Source organism: Ambystoma mexicanum, chromosome 12, assembly GCF_040938575.1.
Source record: "Ambystoma mexicanum isolate Mex_15411 chromosome 12, UKY_AmexF1_1, whole genome shotgun sequence".
NCBI classification, from domain to species: Eukaryota; Metazoa; Chordata; class Amphibia; order Caudata; family Ambystomatidae; genus Ambystoma; species Ambystoma mexicanum.
The window spans coordinates 1,236,611,476-1,236,630,130 of record NC_090936.1 but is presented as its reverse complement, the minus strand read 5'-3'; the positions used below and the strand labels follow the sequence as shown (position 1 = coordinate 1,236,630,130).

The 18,655-nt window shown below is 46.0% G+C and overlaps 1 protein-coding gene across 1 annotated transcript in view; it reads left to right on the top strand.

Moving 5' to 3' along the window:
- Window positions 1–18,655, top strand: part of STAB2 (stabilin 2) — a 1,783,079-nt gene that overhangs the window by 261,828 nt on the left and 1,502,596 nt on the right. The window contains exon 8 of the mRNA XM_069629923.1: window positions 2,112–2,311. Coding sequence (XP_069486024.1) covers window positions 2,112–2,311 — 200 coding nt within the window. The remainder of the gene's footprint in view (window positions 1–2,111; window positions 2,312–18,655) is intronic.

Here is an 18,655-nt window from a genome sequence, read left to right as displayed (position 1 = left end):
GCACAGGACTGAAAAGGTAGACTTCAACACAGAAACAGTGGTTATAATCCTAAACTCAAAGCACATTTTCTATATTACCACTTATAAAGTTTTATCATGGTAAAGTGGTGCCAAAAGGAATTTATGGCAGTGAGGTTTTGCAATTGTGGGTTCTAGATAAATTAGATGAACTTGAGGCTGTGATTTGGCGCAAAGTGCTCAAATTACCGAATTGTGCACCGGTTTCTGTTATACGATTTCAGGTAGGCATTAAATCACGGAAGACCAGAGTGAAATTTTATCGGAAAATATTGGATCCTCTTAAAGATTTTTTATTTTTAGATTTGAATATTTTATCTAGAAATCCTCGAGTAAAGTCCATTTGTAGCTTTTTTCAGCTGTGTGGGAATATGACATTAGAAGCTGATACCACAAGGGAGGTCTCACTTCCGAACCTGTGAAGTCTTAAACTTTCCATGTATAGTACAGATGGGTTGGTAAGGTGTGAAACCACACATAGATGTGTACATTATACACAACTTCCGAATGCACACAAGATGTTGGATGTTGTGGGCTCTTATCTTTAAAGATTTTCTAATTATCATATGCGGGTTAATTTGGTGAGGTTTAGGTTTAACTTGCTACCAACCAGAGAAATGTTAGCTACCCATAATTTAATACCCAAACAATTGTTTTATTGTCAGTATTGTGGGAATTAAAAGGAAAGTGAAACATTGAAACACTTTTAATGATATGTCCCGCTTTAATTATGTAATAAATGGTACATTTCAAAGATTATATACATAGTCTGAGGTTTATTAATGTTGACAATTATGGCATCACATCCTGGAGGGCATTTGTGCATCTTTGATTTTATTTACCCTGGGATACCTTGCACAACTAAATCTGTTTTATTGACGCGTGAATGAATTTAAAATAGGTCTGTTTTGAATAACGTTGTTTTTTTAGAATGACAATTTAATGTCTGTGTTATGTTATTTATTGTCAAAGGTTGATGTTGTATTAACCATATAGAAATACAAATAAAACAAAATATTTTTTTAAAAAATCCTTTGTGCTCACTCGTGAATGGGCCTCCAGTCTGAACGGGTAAACAGTTTTCTGGATATTTGGTTTTATAACAAGGAGAGAGAAAACATACCCGGTGACATTTCAAATTCCAAGCTCCAAAATCCTGCCAGCATATTAGCTGGGAAAATATCTCCAGTGTGTTGTGTAGTACTCTATTCTCATTGTTTCTTTTAGTTTAATTTGTCTGGGCGTTGCTTTGTATATCGCCCATACTGATTACATGGTTTGGTTTGCACCCCACATCACCTTAGCAGGGTGTAAGGCTTTAGCTAAGCTACCAAACAGTAAGTCATGGGGACATTAGGGAGAACTGCTCATCTCTGTTCACAAATAGTTGCACTTGATTTCAGTGAGAACTTAGGTTAACGTTTCAAACATCTCTCCTACCAGCCCATGGAAAGTAGCTTCTGCACACTTCTTAGAAAGACTTGTTTCCCTCTTTAATGTATGAATGAATAGGCCTGTAAAGTGCACAAGTCCCCTTGCTTCACTGATGCAAAGGAAAAGCAGCCCTGTCCTTGGAGCTGCAAATCTGGGTGACTTTTTCTAACTGGATATCCTGAGGCATGGAACCCATGTTCTGCGCCATCTGTCTGGTGTCTGTTGTGAGAATCCAGACCCAAATAGCTAGCCAGAGAATCTGGTTTTGTGAATTTGGACTACTGCTCCTGCCTCCCCATAGACGGCCCCGGGGAATCACCCTTACCCCAACTCTTCAAAGTTATGCTTTTGTTGAAGAAGAATGAGGACGGGCGCAGAATATTTGGCATCTTCCTTCCAGTTAATTGTGACCATTACTTTTATGACATGCAACAGCCCTTTAATCCACCCACTTATAACTCTTGCTGAAGCCAGTTCCAGCTTTGCTGGCCATTTCTCTGCCCAGTGGGGTGGGTGGCCAACTTCTGTCTTATGAGGAAAATTCGATGATTCCTGTTTTGAAAAGCTTTGTTTGTGGAATGGATGTGACAAGCGTAGATCGTTCTTAAAGTTGTTTTTCTAAATATGCTGGTTGAATATATTTTGAATTTCTTTCCCAGCTATCAATCCATGCAAAAAGAACGTCTGCCATCGAACAGCTGGCGAATGCACTTACCTCGGACCCAACCTCCATCGGTGCACTTGCAAAGAGGGATATAAGGGGGATGGCACTGTGTGCCTCGCCATCAATCCATGCCAGGAGAACTATGGGGGCTGCCCGACGGATAGCACTTCTTGCAAATATGATGGCCCTGGCAAGGTAAGAGATGGGGCTGACATGACCTAGATAGTCCAATACTGAGTACATCCCATGTCATTTCTACTGCAACATTTATATTCATATTTCTGAGGATTCTGGAATCTGCTTAGATCACATGCTGTGCATAGGCTGACATCTAGTGGAAGCTGAGGAGTATTACAGTTTGTTTTTCGAAACTCGAAAAGGGGCGTCGAACTAGGGCATGCCAGTAATACTATCCCTAGTGTGACGTCCACTGTACCCATGATCCCTCACGCGTGTAGGACCCTCAGATTGTTATTTTCCGGCATACTAGTCGGACGCATGTTGCGGAGTCCCCTTGGCATTTGCCAATTATACTAAAATTATTGTTAAAACGTCCCCGTTCTTTCCACCCTACGCCGAATATCGACGCCGGTGAAGATCGAGGAAACCAGCCGTCGAAACTCCATGATGGACCTTAGGCCTTGGAAGGCTTCTAGCCTTGGCCTGGGCCTTGGAAGGCCTCTGGCCTCGGCCCTATACAAGTAGGGAGAGTGGGGGGCGGTCATACAAGCTCCCACATTTATTTCCTACATATACACGCCCACTGCCAAATTGATACATATGGAGAGTACTCCTTTCAGATTCTGTCCTAAGTGTAACAGGAAGTTCCCCTGGGTAGATAAGCACAATATGTACAATTTGTGTCTCCCACAAAACCATCCCGAGGCTACCTGTCGAGCTTGCAAGCTCTTCAAGCCGAAAACACTTAAGGACTGCGCCACTAAACGCTGGGCCTACTACGCCAGGCAACGAGTGGCCATGTACGCCGAATGGTCTTTTAGCGATGGCAGCAATGCTGCCGTTTCGGACGGTGAGGGCAGAGGGGTGACTTCAGACACCCACACGCAAGCCCCCGACCCTGGAGGACTGGCCAGCAGCTCAGTTATGGGGACAACATCCGGCGGCATAAGCGCGACACACACCACTTCCACTAAGCACATCAGCCCCAGCCACGATTCGACACGCATGTTGAGCGATCGGCAACGGAAGACACCAAGAGAGCGGTCCCACGATTCTGTGTCTCGTTCGAGATCGCCTCATGACAAAGACCAACCGTCCGTGGTTGGTCCGTGGTTGGAAAAGGTGTTGCACTCCCAATACTCCTAGAGGCCCGATCGTCGGAAGACGATTCCGACCTCTATCCCCAGTCAGGATGCGTAACGTCTACTCCCGAGATTCAACGCCCTTCCTCCAAGGCGTCAGGTTCCTCGGAGGCCCTGAAAAACACTGGGAAACATTCCTCTAGTCATAGGAAAGGGGAGAAACAACACAAAAAGCCTTCAGAACACCATGTTCATAAGGAAAAACAAAAGGCCCAAAATCAGTAGGAAAGTCTAAGGTCTCTGACCCTCCCACTAAATGAAAAATCACCCCACCCACTGCTCACGACATGTGTATGGAAGAAGAAACAGAAGATGTTGTAGTTATCCCTAGCTCCAAGGAATGGGGCTCAGCTGATATTGACAAGGTTATGAGAAGAATGTCATTTATGGCAGACTTCTATGAAAAAGACCCTAATTATTTTCATAGTTATGCCAACACACCAGCAACTTCGGCCCCTTCTGGTCCAAGGATTTTCAAACCCCTAATAAAAGACCCCGCTCTGATGCCCAGGTGTAGGATTTAGTCACAGACCCTTTGGTCATTGAAGCTTACCATCCCGAGTCATACTGTGATGAAACAGACCCACAAGTTATGGAAGACCAGACAGGGGTCTCTTATTATGGGGATGATGAGGACCAGGAGGAGGAGGAGGATGAGGCTGAAGCCTACAATCTTGAATCCCGAATTCCTAAAGAACCCCTGGTGCATAACTCACCGGTAGATAATCAACCACTCCTCAACGAGGTACTGGCCAAGGCAGCAGCCCATTTTCAAATTGACACACAAGGTGTCCAAGAAGACAGGGATTTTGCGGAAGAGATCCTGGGTGACAAAAGAGCCATTGCTCAGGCTATCCCTATATTAAAGTCTGTCCAGCGTAGAATTGACCCATCGCTGGTAACTCCAAATCTTACTCGTGCGGTTAATCCACGAGTTGAAAAATTATTCCATGCCGCACCTTCTGATCCCCTATACATTAGAGGCCAATTAAAACCCGACTCCCTGGTAGTAACAACCACCAGAAAAAGGGCAGGTACACCTCTCACTTCTTTGGAAGCACCTCCCGATAAAGAGAGCAAGAGACTATATACTCTATGCAGGAAGGTTACCACCACTTCCGCCTATCAGGCACGAACTGCAAACAGCACATCTCTGATGGCAAGCTATAATTGCCACCAGTGGGAACAGGTAGCTGCTTTAGTATCCTCCGCACCTGAACCACTGAAGAGCCAGTTGGCCCAGATGGCAGCAGATGGAAGGTCGGTATCAAGATGCATTCTGAAAACAAACTTTGATGCAGCAGATAATGCTGGAAGACTAATCGCAGAAGGCACTGTGATAAAGCGTCACGCATGGTTAAGACAGTCAGGGTTCAAACCCGAGACCCAAGCCACTCTTATAGACATGCCAGTAGAGCCAGACGTACTATTCGGCAAGGCAGTGGAGGAAGCCTTAAAGACAGCTAAGGACGAGTACGAGACACTAAAATCTCTCGGACAACTTGCAAATAAACCCTCAGGACAGAGGGGAAACTCTAATTTTCATCCCTTTTGGGGCCATAGCTCCCAAAGGGGTTTGAACTACTATCAAAATCAAGAAACCTCATGGGGCAACAATCAGTTCCAAGCATCACAAGCCTTCCCCAGAGGGCAGCGCAGAGGCCGCACTAGGGGTAGAGGCAGCCCCGCCAGAGGTGGTACGCCACCCAGTAAACAGTGACGTTCCGCTTCGGGTCCCCTCCCATGCATCCCCAGTAGGGGGCGCATTTCCACATTCATCCACACATGAGAAGGGATCACTTCGGACAGATGGGTGTTGTCCACAGTGTCCGCAGGATACTGTATAGAACTACTAGAGCGCCCCCACGACCATCCTCCAAGACAGAAGGTACACTCGTTGGAGCACCAGAAAATCATTCTAGAGGAAATCGCCACTCTACTTGCAAAGGATGCCATAGAACTTGTCCCGGGCAACCAGGTAAACAGGGGTATTTATTCAACCTACTTCCTTGTGCCAAAGAAAGATCTAACAATGCGCCCAGTATTAGATTTGTGCCCTGCAAACAAGTGTGTGAAGCCACAAAAATGCTGCATGACTACACTCCAAGAGGTAATCCCCCGACTAAAAAAGGGGGATTACATGGCAACATTGGATATGAAAGATGCCTATTTTCATATTTCAATGTTCCCAGCGCACAGACGATTCTTACGTTTCAAAATAGACAACTAGCACTACCTGTTCAAGGTGCTGCCCTTCGGAATAGCCTCGGCTCCAAGGGTATTCACCAAGGCACTGGCGGTGGTGGCGGTCCAGCTACGCAGGGAGGCAATCCCGGTGTACCCTTACCTGGACGACTGGCTCATCACAGGGGAAACCCCCGTAATTTGCAGATACAATATTCAAAGAACAATCAACCTCCTCTTACAATTGTGCTTCTCAATCAACGAGAACAAATCAAGCCTGGTGCCAAGCACCTCAAAACAGTTCCTAGGAGCTGTTCTAAACACCCAAGAGGGGTTGGCCTTTCCATCAGAGGAAAGAATTCGGAACCTGTTGCTGCAAGTTCCTCAACATCAGGCCGGTCGCCAAATAAGGGTGCGCAAAGCGATGCGTTTGCTAGGCATGATGGCATCTTGCATTTACCTGGTTCCCCACGCGCGCCTGCGCATGCGACCCATGTAGGAATGGTTGGCGAAACAGTGGTCTCAAGCAAGTGGTCAGTAGGACGATCTAGTGGTCGTTTCGCCAACACTAGTACAGAGTCTTTGCTGGTGGACAAGAGAAAATCTTACGAAGAGGACACCCTTCTACGATCCAGAGATACAGGCCATTGTCAAAACAGACGCCTCCCTAGCAGGGTGGGGAGCCCACTAACTGCACCATACAGCTCAGGGTCTCTGCTCTCACACAGTGGCTCAGAACCAGACCAATCTGCTAGAACTTCTGGCAGTCTTCAAAGCGCTTCAGGCATTCAAACCCCTCCCATCCAACCTGTCAGTGCAGATCCTAACAGACAGCATGACAGCGATGGGCACTCAAATGGAAGATTTACCTGTCATCCCAACATGTTCCAGGGGATCTCAGCTCGCTAGCAGATGCTCTGAGCAGGGATCCCCTTCCAGAAGAACACAAGTGGACACTACATGAAGAAGTCGTAGGACACCTCTTTTCTCAGTGGGGCTTCCCCACTATAGACCTATTCGCCACAAGCGAAAACAGGCAGTGCCCAGACTTCGCATCCATGTTCCCCCAGCTAGGCTCCAAGGGGAATGCCCTATGGATAAATTGGTCAGGTAATGTTTGCCTACGCTTTTCCACCAACCCCTCTGATGAGGAAGGTGGTCAACAAGATCCACAGGGAACCTATGATGCTCATCCTAGTTGCTCCTATGTGGGTGAGACAACCATGATTTCCACACCTACGCAAACTGGCGGTGTGCGACCCCATCAAGCTCCTGTGCTGGTACAACCTACTCTCCCAACACGAGGGCCTAACAGTGCATCCTCAGCCCAACTTAATGAACTTGGCAGCATGGCTCCTGAAGTCATAGAGTTCGGACATCTCGATTTACTCCAGAGATGTATGGATATCTTGAAGGAGTCAAGAAAACCTAACACAAGGCACTGTTACTATGACAAATGGAAACTATTCGTTATTTGGTGCCAGAATAAGCAAATCAACCCAGTTAATTGTACTCCTTCTAATGTCGTCACCTATATGCTCCACCTATTGGATGCAGGATTAGTGTTTAACTCACTCAAAATGCACCTGGAAGCTTTATCAGCCTACACCACCTCCTATAACAAGGTGTCATGGTGGAAAGTGCCATTTGTCAAAGCATTTATGGAAGGGGTAAAGAGACTCCACCCTCCAATGTCTGACCCACCACCAGGTTGGGACCTTAATGTGGTACTTGCTAAGCTCATGCCCCCCCCTTCGAGCCCATGCACAAATCTAGTCTCAAACACTTGACTTATAAAACTGCCTCCTTAGTAGCCATCACATCCATAAGAAAGGTCAGTGAAATTCAAGCTCTGTCAGCACAGGATCCTTTCTTTACTATTCATAAGAACAAACTGGTTTTACGCACTCACCCTAGGTTCTCACCTAAGTTCATTTCCAAATTCCATGTTAACCAGTCCATTGAGCTACCGGCCTTCTTCCAAGAACCCAAAAGCTCTTTTGAGGTGAAACTCCACACACTAGATGTGAGGAGAGCGGTCCTCTACTATGTAGACAAGACCAGGCCGCTAAGAAAGACAGATCAATTGTTTGTCTCCATAGCGCCAGGCAGAGAAGGTGACCACATCTCTAAGAATGCCATCTCTAGGTGGACAGTCAGATGTATCCAACTGTGCTATTTCCGATCAGATAAAACACTGCCTTTCACACCAAGGGCCCACTCCACAAGAGGTACGGGAGCCACTCTGGCTTTCATTGCAAATGTACCCCTTGACAGCATTTGCAAAGCAGCTACTAGGAGTTCTATTCGCACCTGTACTCAGCACTACTGCATTGACACTCATTCCAAGACAGATACTCAAGTGGGACAAGCAGTTCTAAGACATTTGTTTGCTCATGACCCTTCTCACATCCCACCTCCTTCTTCTAACACTGCACGCTAATCTATGCACAGCATGTGATCTAAGCAGATTCACAAGCCTCAGAAGGGATACATTACTCACCGTAATCATATTTCTGATGCTTGTATCTGCTTAGATTCACATGTGCCCGCCCTTCCTCCCCTCTGAGGGAAGGCGCATGGATGCTTGTAGTCTTATCTATCTTATCTGCTTAGATACTCTGTACTCACGCTACTCCTCATGCTACCTCATGTCAGAAAAAATACAATCTGAGGGTCCTACATGCGTGAGGGATCATGGGTAACGTGGACGTCGCACTAGGGATAGTATTACTGGCACGCCTTAGTTCGACGCCCCTTTTTCGAGTTTCAAAAAACAAACTGTAATACTCTGCAGCTTCCACTAGATGTCGGCCTATGCACAGCATGTGAATCTAAGCAGATACAAGCATCAGAAATATGATTACCGTGAGTAATGTATCCCTTTTATGACCCACTGCAATACACACATGCTGCTTAAATACCCAAAACACCACTAACCAAGGTGACTTGGTCAAGACGAATGTGGGAGTTTAGATGATAAATTGGGGTTCAGGACATGCTCTACATGTGTCCCTTGGTGTTTGGAACCCTCACACCACAGGTAAGGCATTGTGTAATGAGGAGCATAACTTCCCTTTACTTAGTTACTTGTGTAGAAAAACAGATGTAAATGTCATTAGTAGAGCCCACCGCCTCACCTCCATAATATAATTGAATCAAGTAGCACTAAATAGAATGGCAGAATGGACAATATCATGGTCTCCTCACACATGGTGCAAAACCAGAAGTCAAGAGCTATTCATAAAGCTTCAGACAAAGATGGCAATGTACCTTCACTCCCTTTAATGTTCTAAGGAAGAGAACAGTCAACAAGGTCAACCACAGAGAAGAAGCCTTGGCGTAGGGCCTAACTGATGAGATATGGTAGGCTAATTAGCTAGGAAAGGCAGTTGTCTGATGTTGTTCCCTTGCACCTGGGTTTCGTTTACGTGCTGCTAACGAGCTGAATGTCCAAGGTTGGTAAGAGAATGCCAACCTATCATAAGGGCCTGTGTAATAGTGGACTATACATTGTTGCACGGGCCCTATCCGCTGCTGGTATCACGTTATTATCAGTATTTTGTGCAGTTGGAGGTGGTTCAAGGCGTGCCTACCAGATAAGGAGCAGCTAATGATTATACTAATACATATGCAGACTAAATGTATATGTGTCCCTTAATCAATCCCTCTGCCGACAGGTTTCCACGCAGAATGACGACATAGCTGACGTACATTGAGCTATAAAACCTTTTGTGTAGCTGAAATGCATTGAGAGTGTGTGAACCACAGTCTGTTTGTTTGGTAGGTTTGCCTACTTTATTGAATTGGTGATAAAGTAGTAGTTTGCCATATTCTTTAAGTCTCGCTGGTTATTTGGGGCCGAGATCATTTGTTTTGGTAATCCGGTCCAGCACTTGGAACGCTCCAGGTGCTATTGTTAACTTGTGTGTTTCTTTGTTAATTTATTTACAATATTGTGTACAGCTCTTCATGCAGAGGTAACCTGTAAGGCTTTGGGGGGTTTCTCTGTAATTGGTATATTGTACAGTAACAGTGGTACAATTATTATCATTAGAATTGTTAAGCGCAATATAAAACAGTCTATATGTTCTTAATTATAGACAATAATAAGTGATTACATGTCATGGATTACAGTGCAAATGCAAGTAGCGTAACTTTGGCTTGACCATGTTGATTGATCCTGGTGCACATTACGGAGGTGTGGAATTCTGTGAATGAGATAGAGAATAGTATTATGCTTTACTCCTTTCTTATATAATCCAACAGTAAGGAAGTGAACCAGAAAAGACCATTCCAGTCCCTCACAGACTACAAGTCCCATAAACCCTAGTAGTGTCCATGTGATGACTTCAGCCAATCCCTCTGAATGTCGTCACATGAAGGCATTCTCATGCCCAATTCCTTCCTCTTTTCTCTGCTACTCTGACCAGGCCTCCACTGTTGACAAGAACACCTGAAGCGCCAAAACACCCAATACACATCTCCAAGCTGGGGGTCAATGACCTCTGTGAGAAACCTGAGGTAGTCTCACTCCTACTCCCCATGGATCTTCTGTTCAGGTGGCCAGGGAAAGGCTATCGCTCTTGGATCCAGACCCTGTGGGTGGAGAAGCAAGGGAGGATCACCTGGCTGGAGGGTCCTTGGGGATTTGGAAAGGGGTGCCCACAGCAGAGACATGGCATCCCGTTTTCCCTATTGAAGACCAACTTCATCCTCCCCCAGGCTTTATAGGCTATTGTAAGGCAGCTCCCTTCATTTCCCCAAATATGACACTTGACAGTAATGGAACGAGGAAATGGCGACTAAGAGTGAGGAACACATACCATTTCACCACTTTAGTACTGGGACGAGGAAATGGCGACTAAGAGTGAGGAACACATACCATTTCACCACTTTAGTACTGGGACGAGGAAATGGCGAGTAAGAGTGAGGAACACATACCATTTCACCACTTTAGTACTGGGACGAGGAAATGGCGACTAAGAGTGAGGAACACATACCATTTCACCACTTTAGTACTGGGACGAGGAAATGGCGACTAAAAGTGAGGAACACATACCATTTCACCACTTTAGTACTGGGACGAGGAAATGGCGACTAAGAGTGAGGAACACATACCATTTCACCACTTTAGTACTGGGACGAGGAAATGGCGACTAAGAGTGAGGAACACATACCATTTCACCACTTTAGTACTGGGACGAGGAAATGGCGAGTAAGAGTGAGGAACACATACCATTTCACCACTTTAGTACTGGGACGAGGAAATGGCGACTAAGAGTGAGGAACACATACCATTTCACCACTTTAGTACTGGAACGAGGAAATGGCGAGTAAGAGTGAGGAACACATACCATTTCACCACTTTAGTACTGGAACGAGGAAATGGCGAGTAAGAGTGAGGAACACATACCATTTCACCACTTTAGTACTGGGACGAGGAAATGGCGAGTAAGAGTGAGGAACACATACCATTTCACCACTTTAGTACTGGGACGAGGAAATGGCGACTAAAAGTGAGGAACACATACCATTTCACCACTTTAGTACTGGGACGAGGAAATGGCGACTAAGAGTGAGGAACACATACCATTTCACCACTTTAGTACTGGGACGAGGAAGATGCCTGCAAAGTGCTGTGGGGGAAAGGCATGTCCCTTTGATTATAGTCAGTCCATCCCATTTTAGAATCTACAAATGCAACCTGTCAAGTGGTTGCCGGTTTATAAAAAAGCGTGCCTGAGAACAGCTAGAGGAGAGCAACAGGGACACCTGTGTGGGAGGGACCAGCAGGGGACCCTTTTTAAGAGGGGGCAGCCATGTTGGGAACAGAGAAGGAGCCAGGACGCCGGCAGATAGCTGACTTGTGGGACCCAAAGCAAGTAGGCCGTGTAGTTGCTACAGGTCTGTGAGCCTCTGTGACTGAGAGTGAGCAGCGGGAGGTGCGAGCGAGCCAGGAGACGAGAGGATGCCACCCGCATCTGTAAAGAATCATTTCAATTCCCGGCGTGGAGAGGGAAACACCTGGAAGGCGAGCAGGGCTCACAAAGGTGGACTTCCTGGCTTGAGAAACAGAGGAAGCAGGGGGAGCCACCGGAAGAAGATGCAGAGAAGCGGGTGAATGTCGGGGAGGGTGCTCGAACACTAGGGCGCTCCTAGCGCACCGCAAATAACTGTCTTTGAAAGTAAGCAAAACAAATACATATTGAATACCAAACTGAATGGAAACAATTCTAAGCAAATTGAATGCATATGGAATACTAAACTAAAAGAAAACTTCAAATTAAACATATTGAATACATATTGTACACCTAATTGAATGAGACCTTGAAGTTATGCATATTAAACACTGAATGCAATAGAACGTCATCGGCAATAGCAAATAACAGAGGACAGCCAAAGTGCCCATGTGACAAGTAATTACAGAAAAAGGGTGGATGTGTGACAAAGGTGGGGTATGAACAAAGGTTAAGAAGGGTTGGAGTTGAAGGCTGGCGGTCCCCTGCACTAATGGCAAGAGCTAGTTGGTGGGTATATTGATACCTGCGTCCTGGCACATGGTTTGTCGGGGAACCGAAACTCCTATGTTCCCAGAGCGTTAATTACTGGATGATAGGACAAACTTTGCTTTGTAATGGCGCTGGCGGCTTGTTGTTAACCAAAGGTTGTAACCTTAAATTACTTGGGTGGTTAACAACCAACCACCAGCGCCATTAAAAAGCAAAGCTTGTCCTATCATCTGGGGTATGAACAAACCCCACCCCAGTGAACCTTTATGAGTGAATGCAGTGCGGCAAGGCCAAAGACTTGCAAGAGTTGCGTGACACGTAATGGCAGAGCCAAGAGGCTGACAAGGAGAAGCCAGAGGAGTGAAAATCTGCACATACAGCCAATAGGCCGAGAGAGAGGAACTAAGTGAAGGTGACTTGGTGCACAGGGGCAAGGGCTGGAGAGCCCAGGGTTCCTGGTTGCACAACCTGTGATGGGTGGACCGTGCGGTCTGACAACTGTGTCTAGACCAGTGAGCCCTGAATGCTGAAAACCAAGGACATTGTGAAACAAAACAATGAAAAGCACTGTGAGTGAACAGGTGAGGCAAGCAAGGAAGAAGGTCAGGCCGACCTTGAGTTGTGTTAAACTTTTTGAAAAGACTGAAACAAGTACAAGTGGTAAAGTTAAAGTCTTGGGGAAGGGAACCATGAGTCTTGAGACATGGTGTGAGTTGTCTTGAGAATGAAGCCTCAAGACCTTTTGTTTTGAACTGTGCTGCTTGGAACTTGGGAAAGGGGATCCTGAGGAGTGTTTGGAACTGTATTGCCTGGAGCTTGAGAAAGGTGATCTGGAGACCTTTTTGCAACTTCCATGTACATGGGGGAAGGGGAGCTGAAAGAGAGCTGGGAGCTGGAAGAAGCTCAGAACACTATTTCTTTTATTATTGATATCCCCACACCACATTGGTTAGCTTTAGTTGTGATGGCATGGATAGGTGTTGCACACAGAAAGGCTTTTAAGTTGAACTCTTTGACTCTGACTTTCCTTAGTTTTGTTTTGAAGGGAAATTCCACCTTAGCATAGGGCAAGTTAGGCCTTCAACCACCCTGACATTTTATTCAATAAAGTATTTTATTTTGAACTTTAAGTCTGTTGTCTGTGTCTTCCTTCATGATTCCCTCATACCTCCCATCTTAAAAGAATTGTTGACAAGAGTAGCTTTCAGAGAAACACAGAACAGGGAGGCAATCACAAGGCAAGATAATACTTGCCTACTTGACATTAATAGAATTCTGACCTGCATTCTTAAACACTAGGAACCAGTGATTGAAGTGAGGGGGAAGGCTCGGAGTGGAGTTCCACTACTTTAATGTTTTGCTGTTAACAGTTCCACTACTTTCTACAGCCATATTTACCATTCCACAACTGTACTTGTGAAGCTAAAGTATTCCTCTTCACGTTACTAGACTGAAATGTAACCATACATTTCTGAAGCCTACCCTGGCATAGACTAAGTGGATTCTAGCTGGCTTCATCTTAGTCAGTGGAAGATGGGGGAGGTCCTGGAAAGTCTCCTCACACCCCATCTTGAGTCCACACTTTCCTTCTCTGCCCACATCTATACAGTTCTCAAAAAAGTCAAACTTCACACTGCACGTCCTCAGAGGTACTTTGCCTTTCCTCTCCCTCCCCCAGAAGCTCACTGTATCCCAGGCTCTGGTTCTCTCTAGGTTGGACTATTGTAACAGCTTCTTTCTAAATCTACCTGACTCTTCTCTCTGCCCTCTGCAACTAATCCAGAACAGGACTGCAAGACTAGTCCTTGGCCTCAAGCCCTTGGATCGTAGCTCTCCATGACTGAAATCTCTCCATTGGCTCCCAGTGGATGCAAGGATTAAATTTAAAACCCTCTGCCTTGTCCACAAGGCTTTCTGGGGCCTGGGCCCAAAATACCTTCAGCTATCCCTCCGCAAATACCTCCCCTCTCGAGCTCTTCTCTCCCCTACCTCTAACTCCCTCAGGGTCAGTCGTTTTTCAAAGAAACAAGCTAGGGGGGGTGGGAGGGGTAAATCTCTGTCTTCGGCTGGGGCCTCCCTCTAGAATACTCTCCCTGCCACTCTAAAACCTGAGGAGAACCATCTCTGGTTCCGGAAGCACCTCAAGACCTTCCTCTTTTCTTCTGCCTTCGCTCCCCCTCTCCCCTGCTGATCTGCTCTCTCTTGGCACCGTGCACCTGGCACCCTCTGTCCCCTGGGCCCAGGTACCTGCTCCCCCTGCCACCCTCCCACGCTGCCTCCGGGCACCCCTTGCACTGGGCACTGTATCTGTACCCATACAGTCCCCCACCCCCTATTTTCTTCTTTTTCTGCACTTATCAGACTTCCCCAGTCTGCTGCTGTAAACGCAGCACTTGCCACCTGCTGGCTGCACTACCCCTGTTTATTGCCTCCATTATCTATTTATTTTTATTTATTATTATTTATCTGTTTCTCCGCTGCTCCGCACTCTCCACTCCCCCCTTTCCATGCACTTTTCCCCTTTCCCTTTCCCATGCATTTGCATGTTCTTAATGTCACGGGCCTAGTAAGATCTTTGTTGTCTTCTCCCCTGTACCCCTCCCTTGCCATGTCGCGCTCTGAAACACTTGTGTATGAGCACGATACAAATAAATTAGCATATTATATCTCCCCCTGATTTTTCGAAAACTTGTCAAATGTTATATCAGGTTAAATGCTGAGCCTTTATAGTTTCTAAAGGTCCATGACACCTGCAAGGGACACTATTTTAATATCAGGCGACGATAGAGGGTGTGTACATTCATGCCCCTGGATAAGTCTAAAGTGGTGGTTCCTGGCGGCACTTCAGTGAAACGCATTAGAAGACCACAGGTGGCTGAAAATGGAATGGCTTCTGGATTTAGGAAAAGTACTCATGTGCAAGCTATTCAAATGTATCAGGTAGAGAATTCAGCTACAGATCTGCTACTGCCCACCTTCAGCAGTGCATCACACAGTGTATCCCAGAATGCAACCTTTGCTACCTTCAGGATAGCAGCACACGGTATATCCCAGGACGGGACCTTCGCTACCTTCAGGAGTGCATCGCACAGTGTATCCCAAGATGGAAACTTTGCTACCTTCAGGATAACATCAAACAATATATCCCAGTATGGATCCTTTGCTACCTTCAGGATAGCAGCACACGGTATAGCCCAGGATGCAACCTTTGCTACCTTGAGGATTGCATCACACAGTATATCCCAGGATGGAACCTTTGCTTCCTTCAGGAGTGCATCAAACAATATATCCCAGTATGGATCCTTTGCTACCTTCAGGATAGCAGCACACGGTATAGCCCAGGATGCAACCTTTGCTACCTTGAGGATTGCATCACACAGTATATCCCAGGATAGAACCTTTGCTACCTTCAGGCTAGCATCACACAGTGTATCCCAGGATGGAACCGTTGCTACCTTCAGGAGAGCATCACATGGCATATCCCAGGATGGAACCTTTGCTACCTTCATGATATCATCACACAGTATATCCCAGGATGGATACTCTGCTACCTTCAGGACAGCTTCACACAGTATATCCCAGGATGAAACCTTTGCTACCCTCAGGAGTGCATCACATTGTATATCCCAGGATGGAACCTTTGCTACCTTCAGGAGTGTATCATACAGTATATTCCAGAGGTGGAACCTTTGCTACCTTCAGGAGTGCATCGCACAGTGTATCCCAGGATGGAACCTTTGCTACCTTCAGGAAGCAGCACACGGTATAACCCAGGATGCAACCTTTGCTACCTTGAGGATTGCATCACACAGTATATCCCAGGATAGAACCTTTGCTACCTTCAAGATAGCATCACACAGTATATCCCAGGACGGGACCTTCGCTACCTTCAGGAGTGCATCGCACAGTGTATCCCAAGATGGAAACTTTGCTACCTTCAGGATAACATCACACATTATATCCCAGGACGGGACCTTTGCTTCCTTCAGGAGTGCATCAAACAATATATCCCAGTATGGATCCTTTGCTACCTTCAGGATAGCATCACATGATATATCCCAGGATGGAACCTTTGCTACCTTCAGGCTCGCATCACACAGTGTATCCCAGGATGGAACCGTTGCTACCTTCAGGAGAGCATCACATGGCATATCCCAGGATGGAACCTTTGCTACCTTCATGATATCATCACACAGTATATCCCAGGATGGATACTCTGCTACCTTCAGGACAGCTTCACACAGTATATCCCAGGATGAAACCTTTGCTACCCTCAGGAGTGCATCACATTGTATATCCCAGGATGGAACCTTTGCTACCTTCAGGAGTGTATCATACAGTATATTCCAGAGGTGGAACCTTTGCTACCTTCAGGAGTGCATCGCACAGTGTATCCCAGAATGGAACCTTTGCTACCTTCAGGAAGCAACACATGGTATATCCCAGGATGGAACCTTTGCTACCTTCAGGAGTGCATCAAACAGTATATCCCAGGATAGAACATTTGAAACCTTCAGAAGAGCATCAAACAGTGTATCCCAGGATGGAGCCATTGCTACCTTCAGGAGAGCATCACACAGTCTATCCCAGGATGGAACCATTTGTCTATGGAGGATCCTAGAGTATTCATCCCTAAAGCTCTGTTAGGCAGAGCAGTTAAGACTTTCATTCCTGGGACCCAGGACTTGGTAAAACACAAAATTCTGTTAATGGAAACACATTTTTTTCTAGTTGCAGTCACCTGTTGAAGTGCCATCTGTTCAGGGAGATGTTAAGTATAGGTTCTAGTTACGATCAGCAAGTCTAGGCAATATATAAATGATCCCATTGGCTGACAGAGTGAGGAAAACAAGCGCAATAAAGGGGCACTGCCTTCTTTCACTCGTTCCACCCACTTGGCTGTCAGCCCTTGCCAGCTGCAGCGCCTACCCTGTCCCCTGCAGAGGTCATAGTTCCACTGATTTTTTTGGTTACACTTCTGCCACTGCTAGGAAGAATGTATATGCTATGGAATGGAGAGTTTCTATCATACTGGTTCAAAGCCCCACCAGAAACACATTAGCTGAATGTATTTATTTATTTAAAATGTATAAAGCGCAACTAAGGCCGCCCAAAAGAGCATCTAGGCGCTAACAGGAGCGGGTGGAGCAGGCTCAAAGTACAATATGCCAATGGCTTAGCAAGAGGGGAGGAAACTTTTAAACAGATGTGTTTCAAGACTCTTCTAATAAAGGAATAGTCAGAAAGAGTTCTTAGATCAGCAGGGAGGGCATTCCACAGGCTGGGTGCCAACACAGGAAAAAGAGCGACCACCCAGACGTTTCCGACAAAATGTGGGTATCCCGAGGAGATGATTAGAATTAGAATGTATGATGTGTTTTCAGTTGGTGTTTGCTACACACTCATCAGTGCTACAACCACAAGGCTGTCCAGACTGCACTGCACTAATGATCCATAATGAGGGTGAAAGTGGTGTGTAATTGTCTGCCGCCTTGAAAAATGCCTGTCTTGTGTTGATTAAGCTAAGAGTAAAGCAGCACTGCGCTGTAAGACAAAGACAATTTCCTGGAGCAAAAGGCTTGCATTTGGGCTAATTTGAATACCCACAATGCCTTGCTGATGTGGCTCTGAACAAGTGGTGAACTTCCAGCCATGGTTACTAGGTGGCGCTGTGGCATGTGTGACTTGGTTCAAACAGCTGGAGCATGGGGTAGAGAGGAGGGGAATGGGGGCCCTCCCCGTAACACAAAAAGGTTGAAATTAGGTTGATCAAATTGAGTCGACCAAATTGTAGACTTGCAGAAATGGGTCTATGTAATAACATAGAAACTTAAAAAACATGCCTCTTGAACCAACTGGCCCACATGTGAATTTCCTATAACCGAGGAGTGTCCAACATCCTGTTATGCCCATCCTGTTGCAGGAGGCCAAACATCAACCCATTTCACCAATACTTCTTGCAGACACAGAGAGGCCTTATCGGCCATCGCCTAAACAAGGAAAGAACGGTACTAACATCTCAGAGACAAGCATAACAAGGATGAGGAGGAAGGTCACCCCAACCCCCTGGAGTAGTCAGCATGCCAGGCAACGACAACCTACAGGCATCCTCTCCACAGGGTGGTGAAAGGAGGTAGCACACCTGAACAAATGAATAGTTTGGTAAGCAAATTAAGAAAGAAAAGCGGTCAAGAAATGCTCCATCTCGACAATGTTTGTTCACAAGGGATCCAAACCCCTCTCACAGCCCTAGCAAACAACCCAAGAGGCCAGATAGGCTCTCCAGGTACTAGTGGCTCAGGACCTGGGTATGAAGTTTGAAACTGTTGCTAAATGGAACTGTGGGGACCATCTGTTCCTAGAAAGCACCAGGCAACCAGTTGAATGGACCGTATTTAGAATGGGGCTGTTCATTCTAGTCCAGAAGTCTCTCCCTGAACACTGGTAACTGAACCTAATACAGCAAGACCAGAACCACTTCTCATTACTTTTTCTACTTTTTCTAGTCAAAGAGTAAAGTC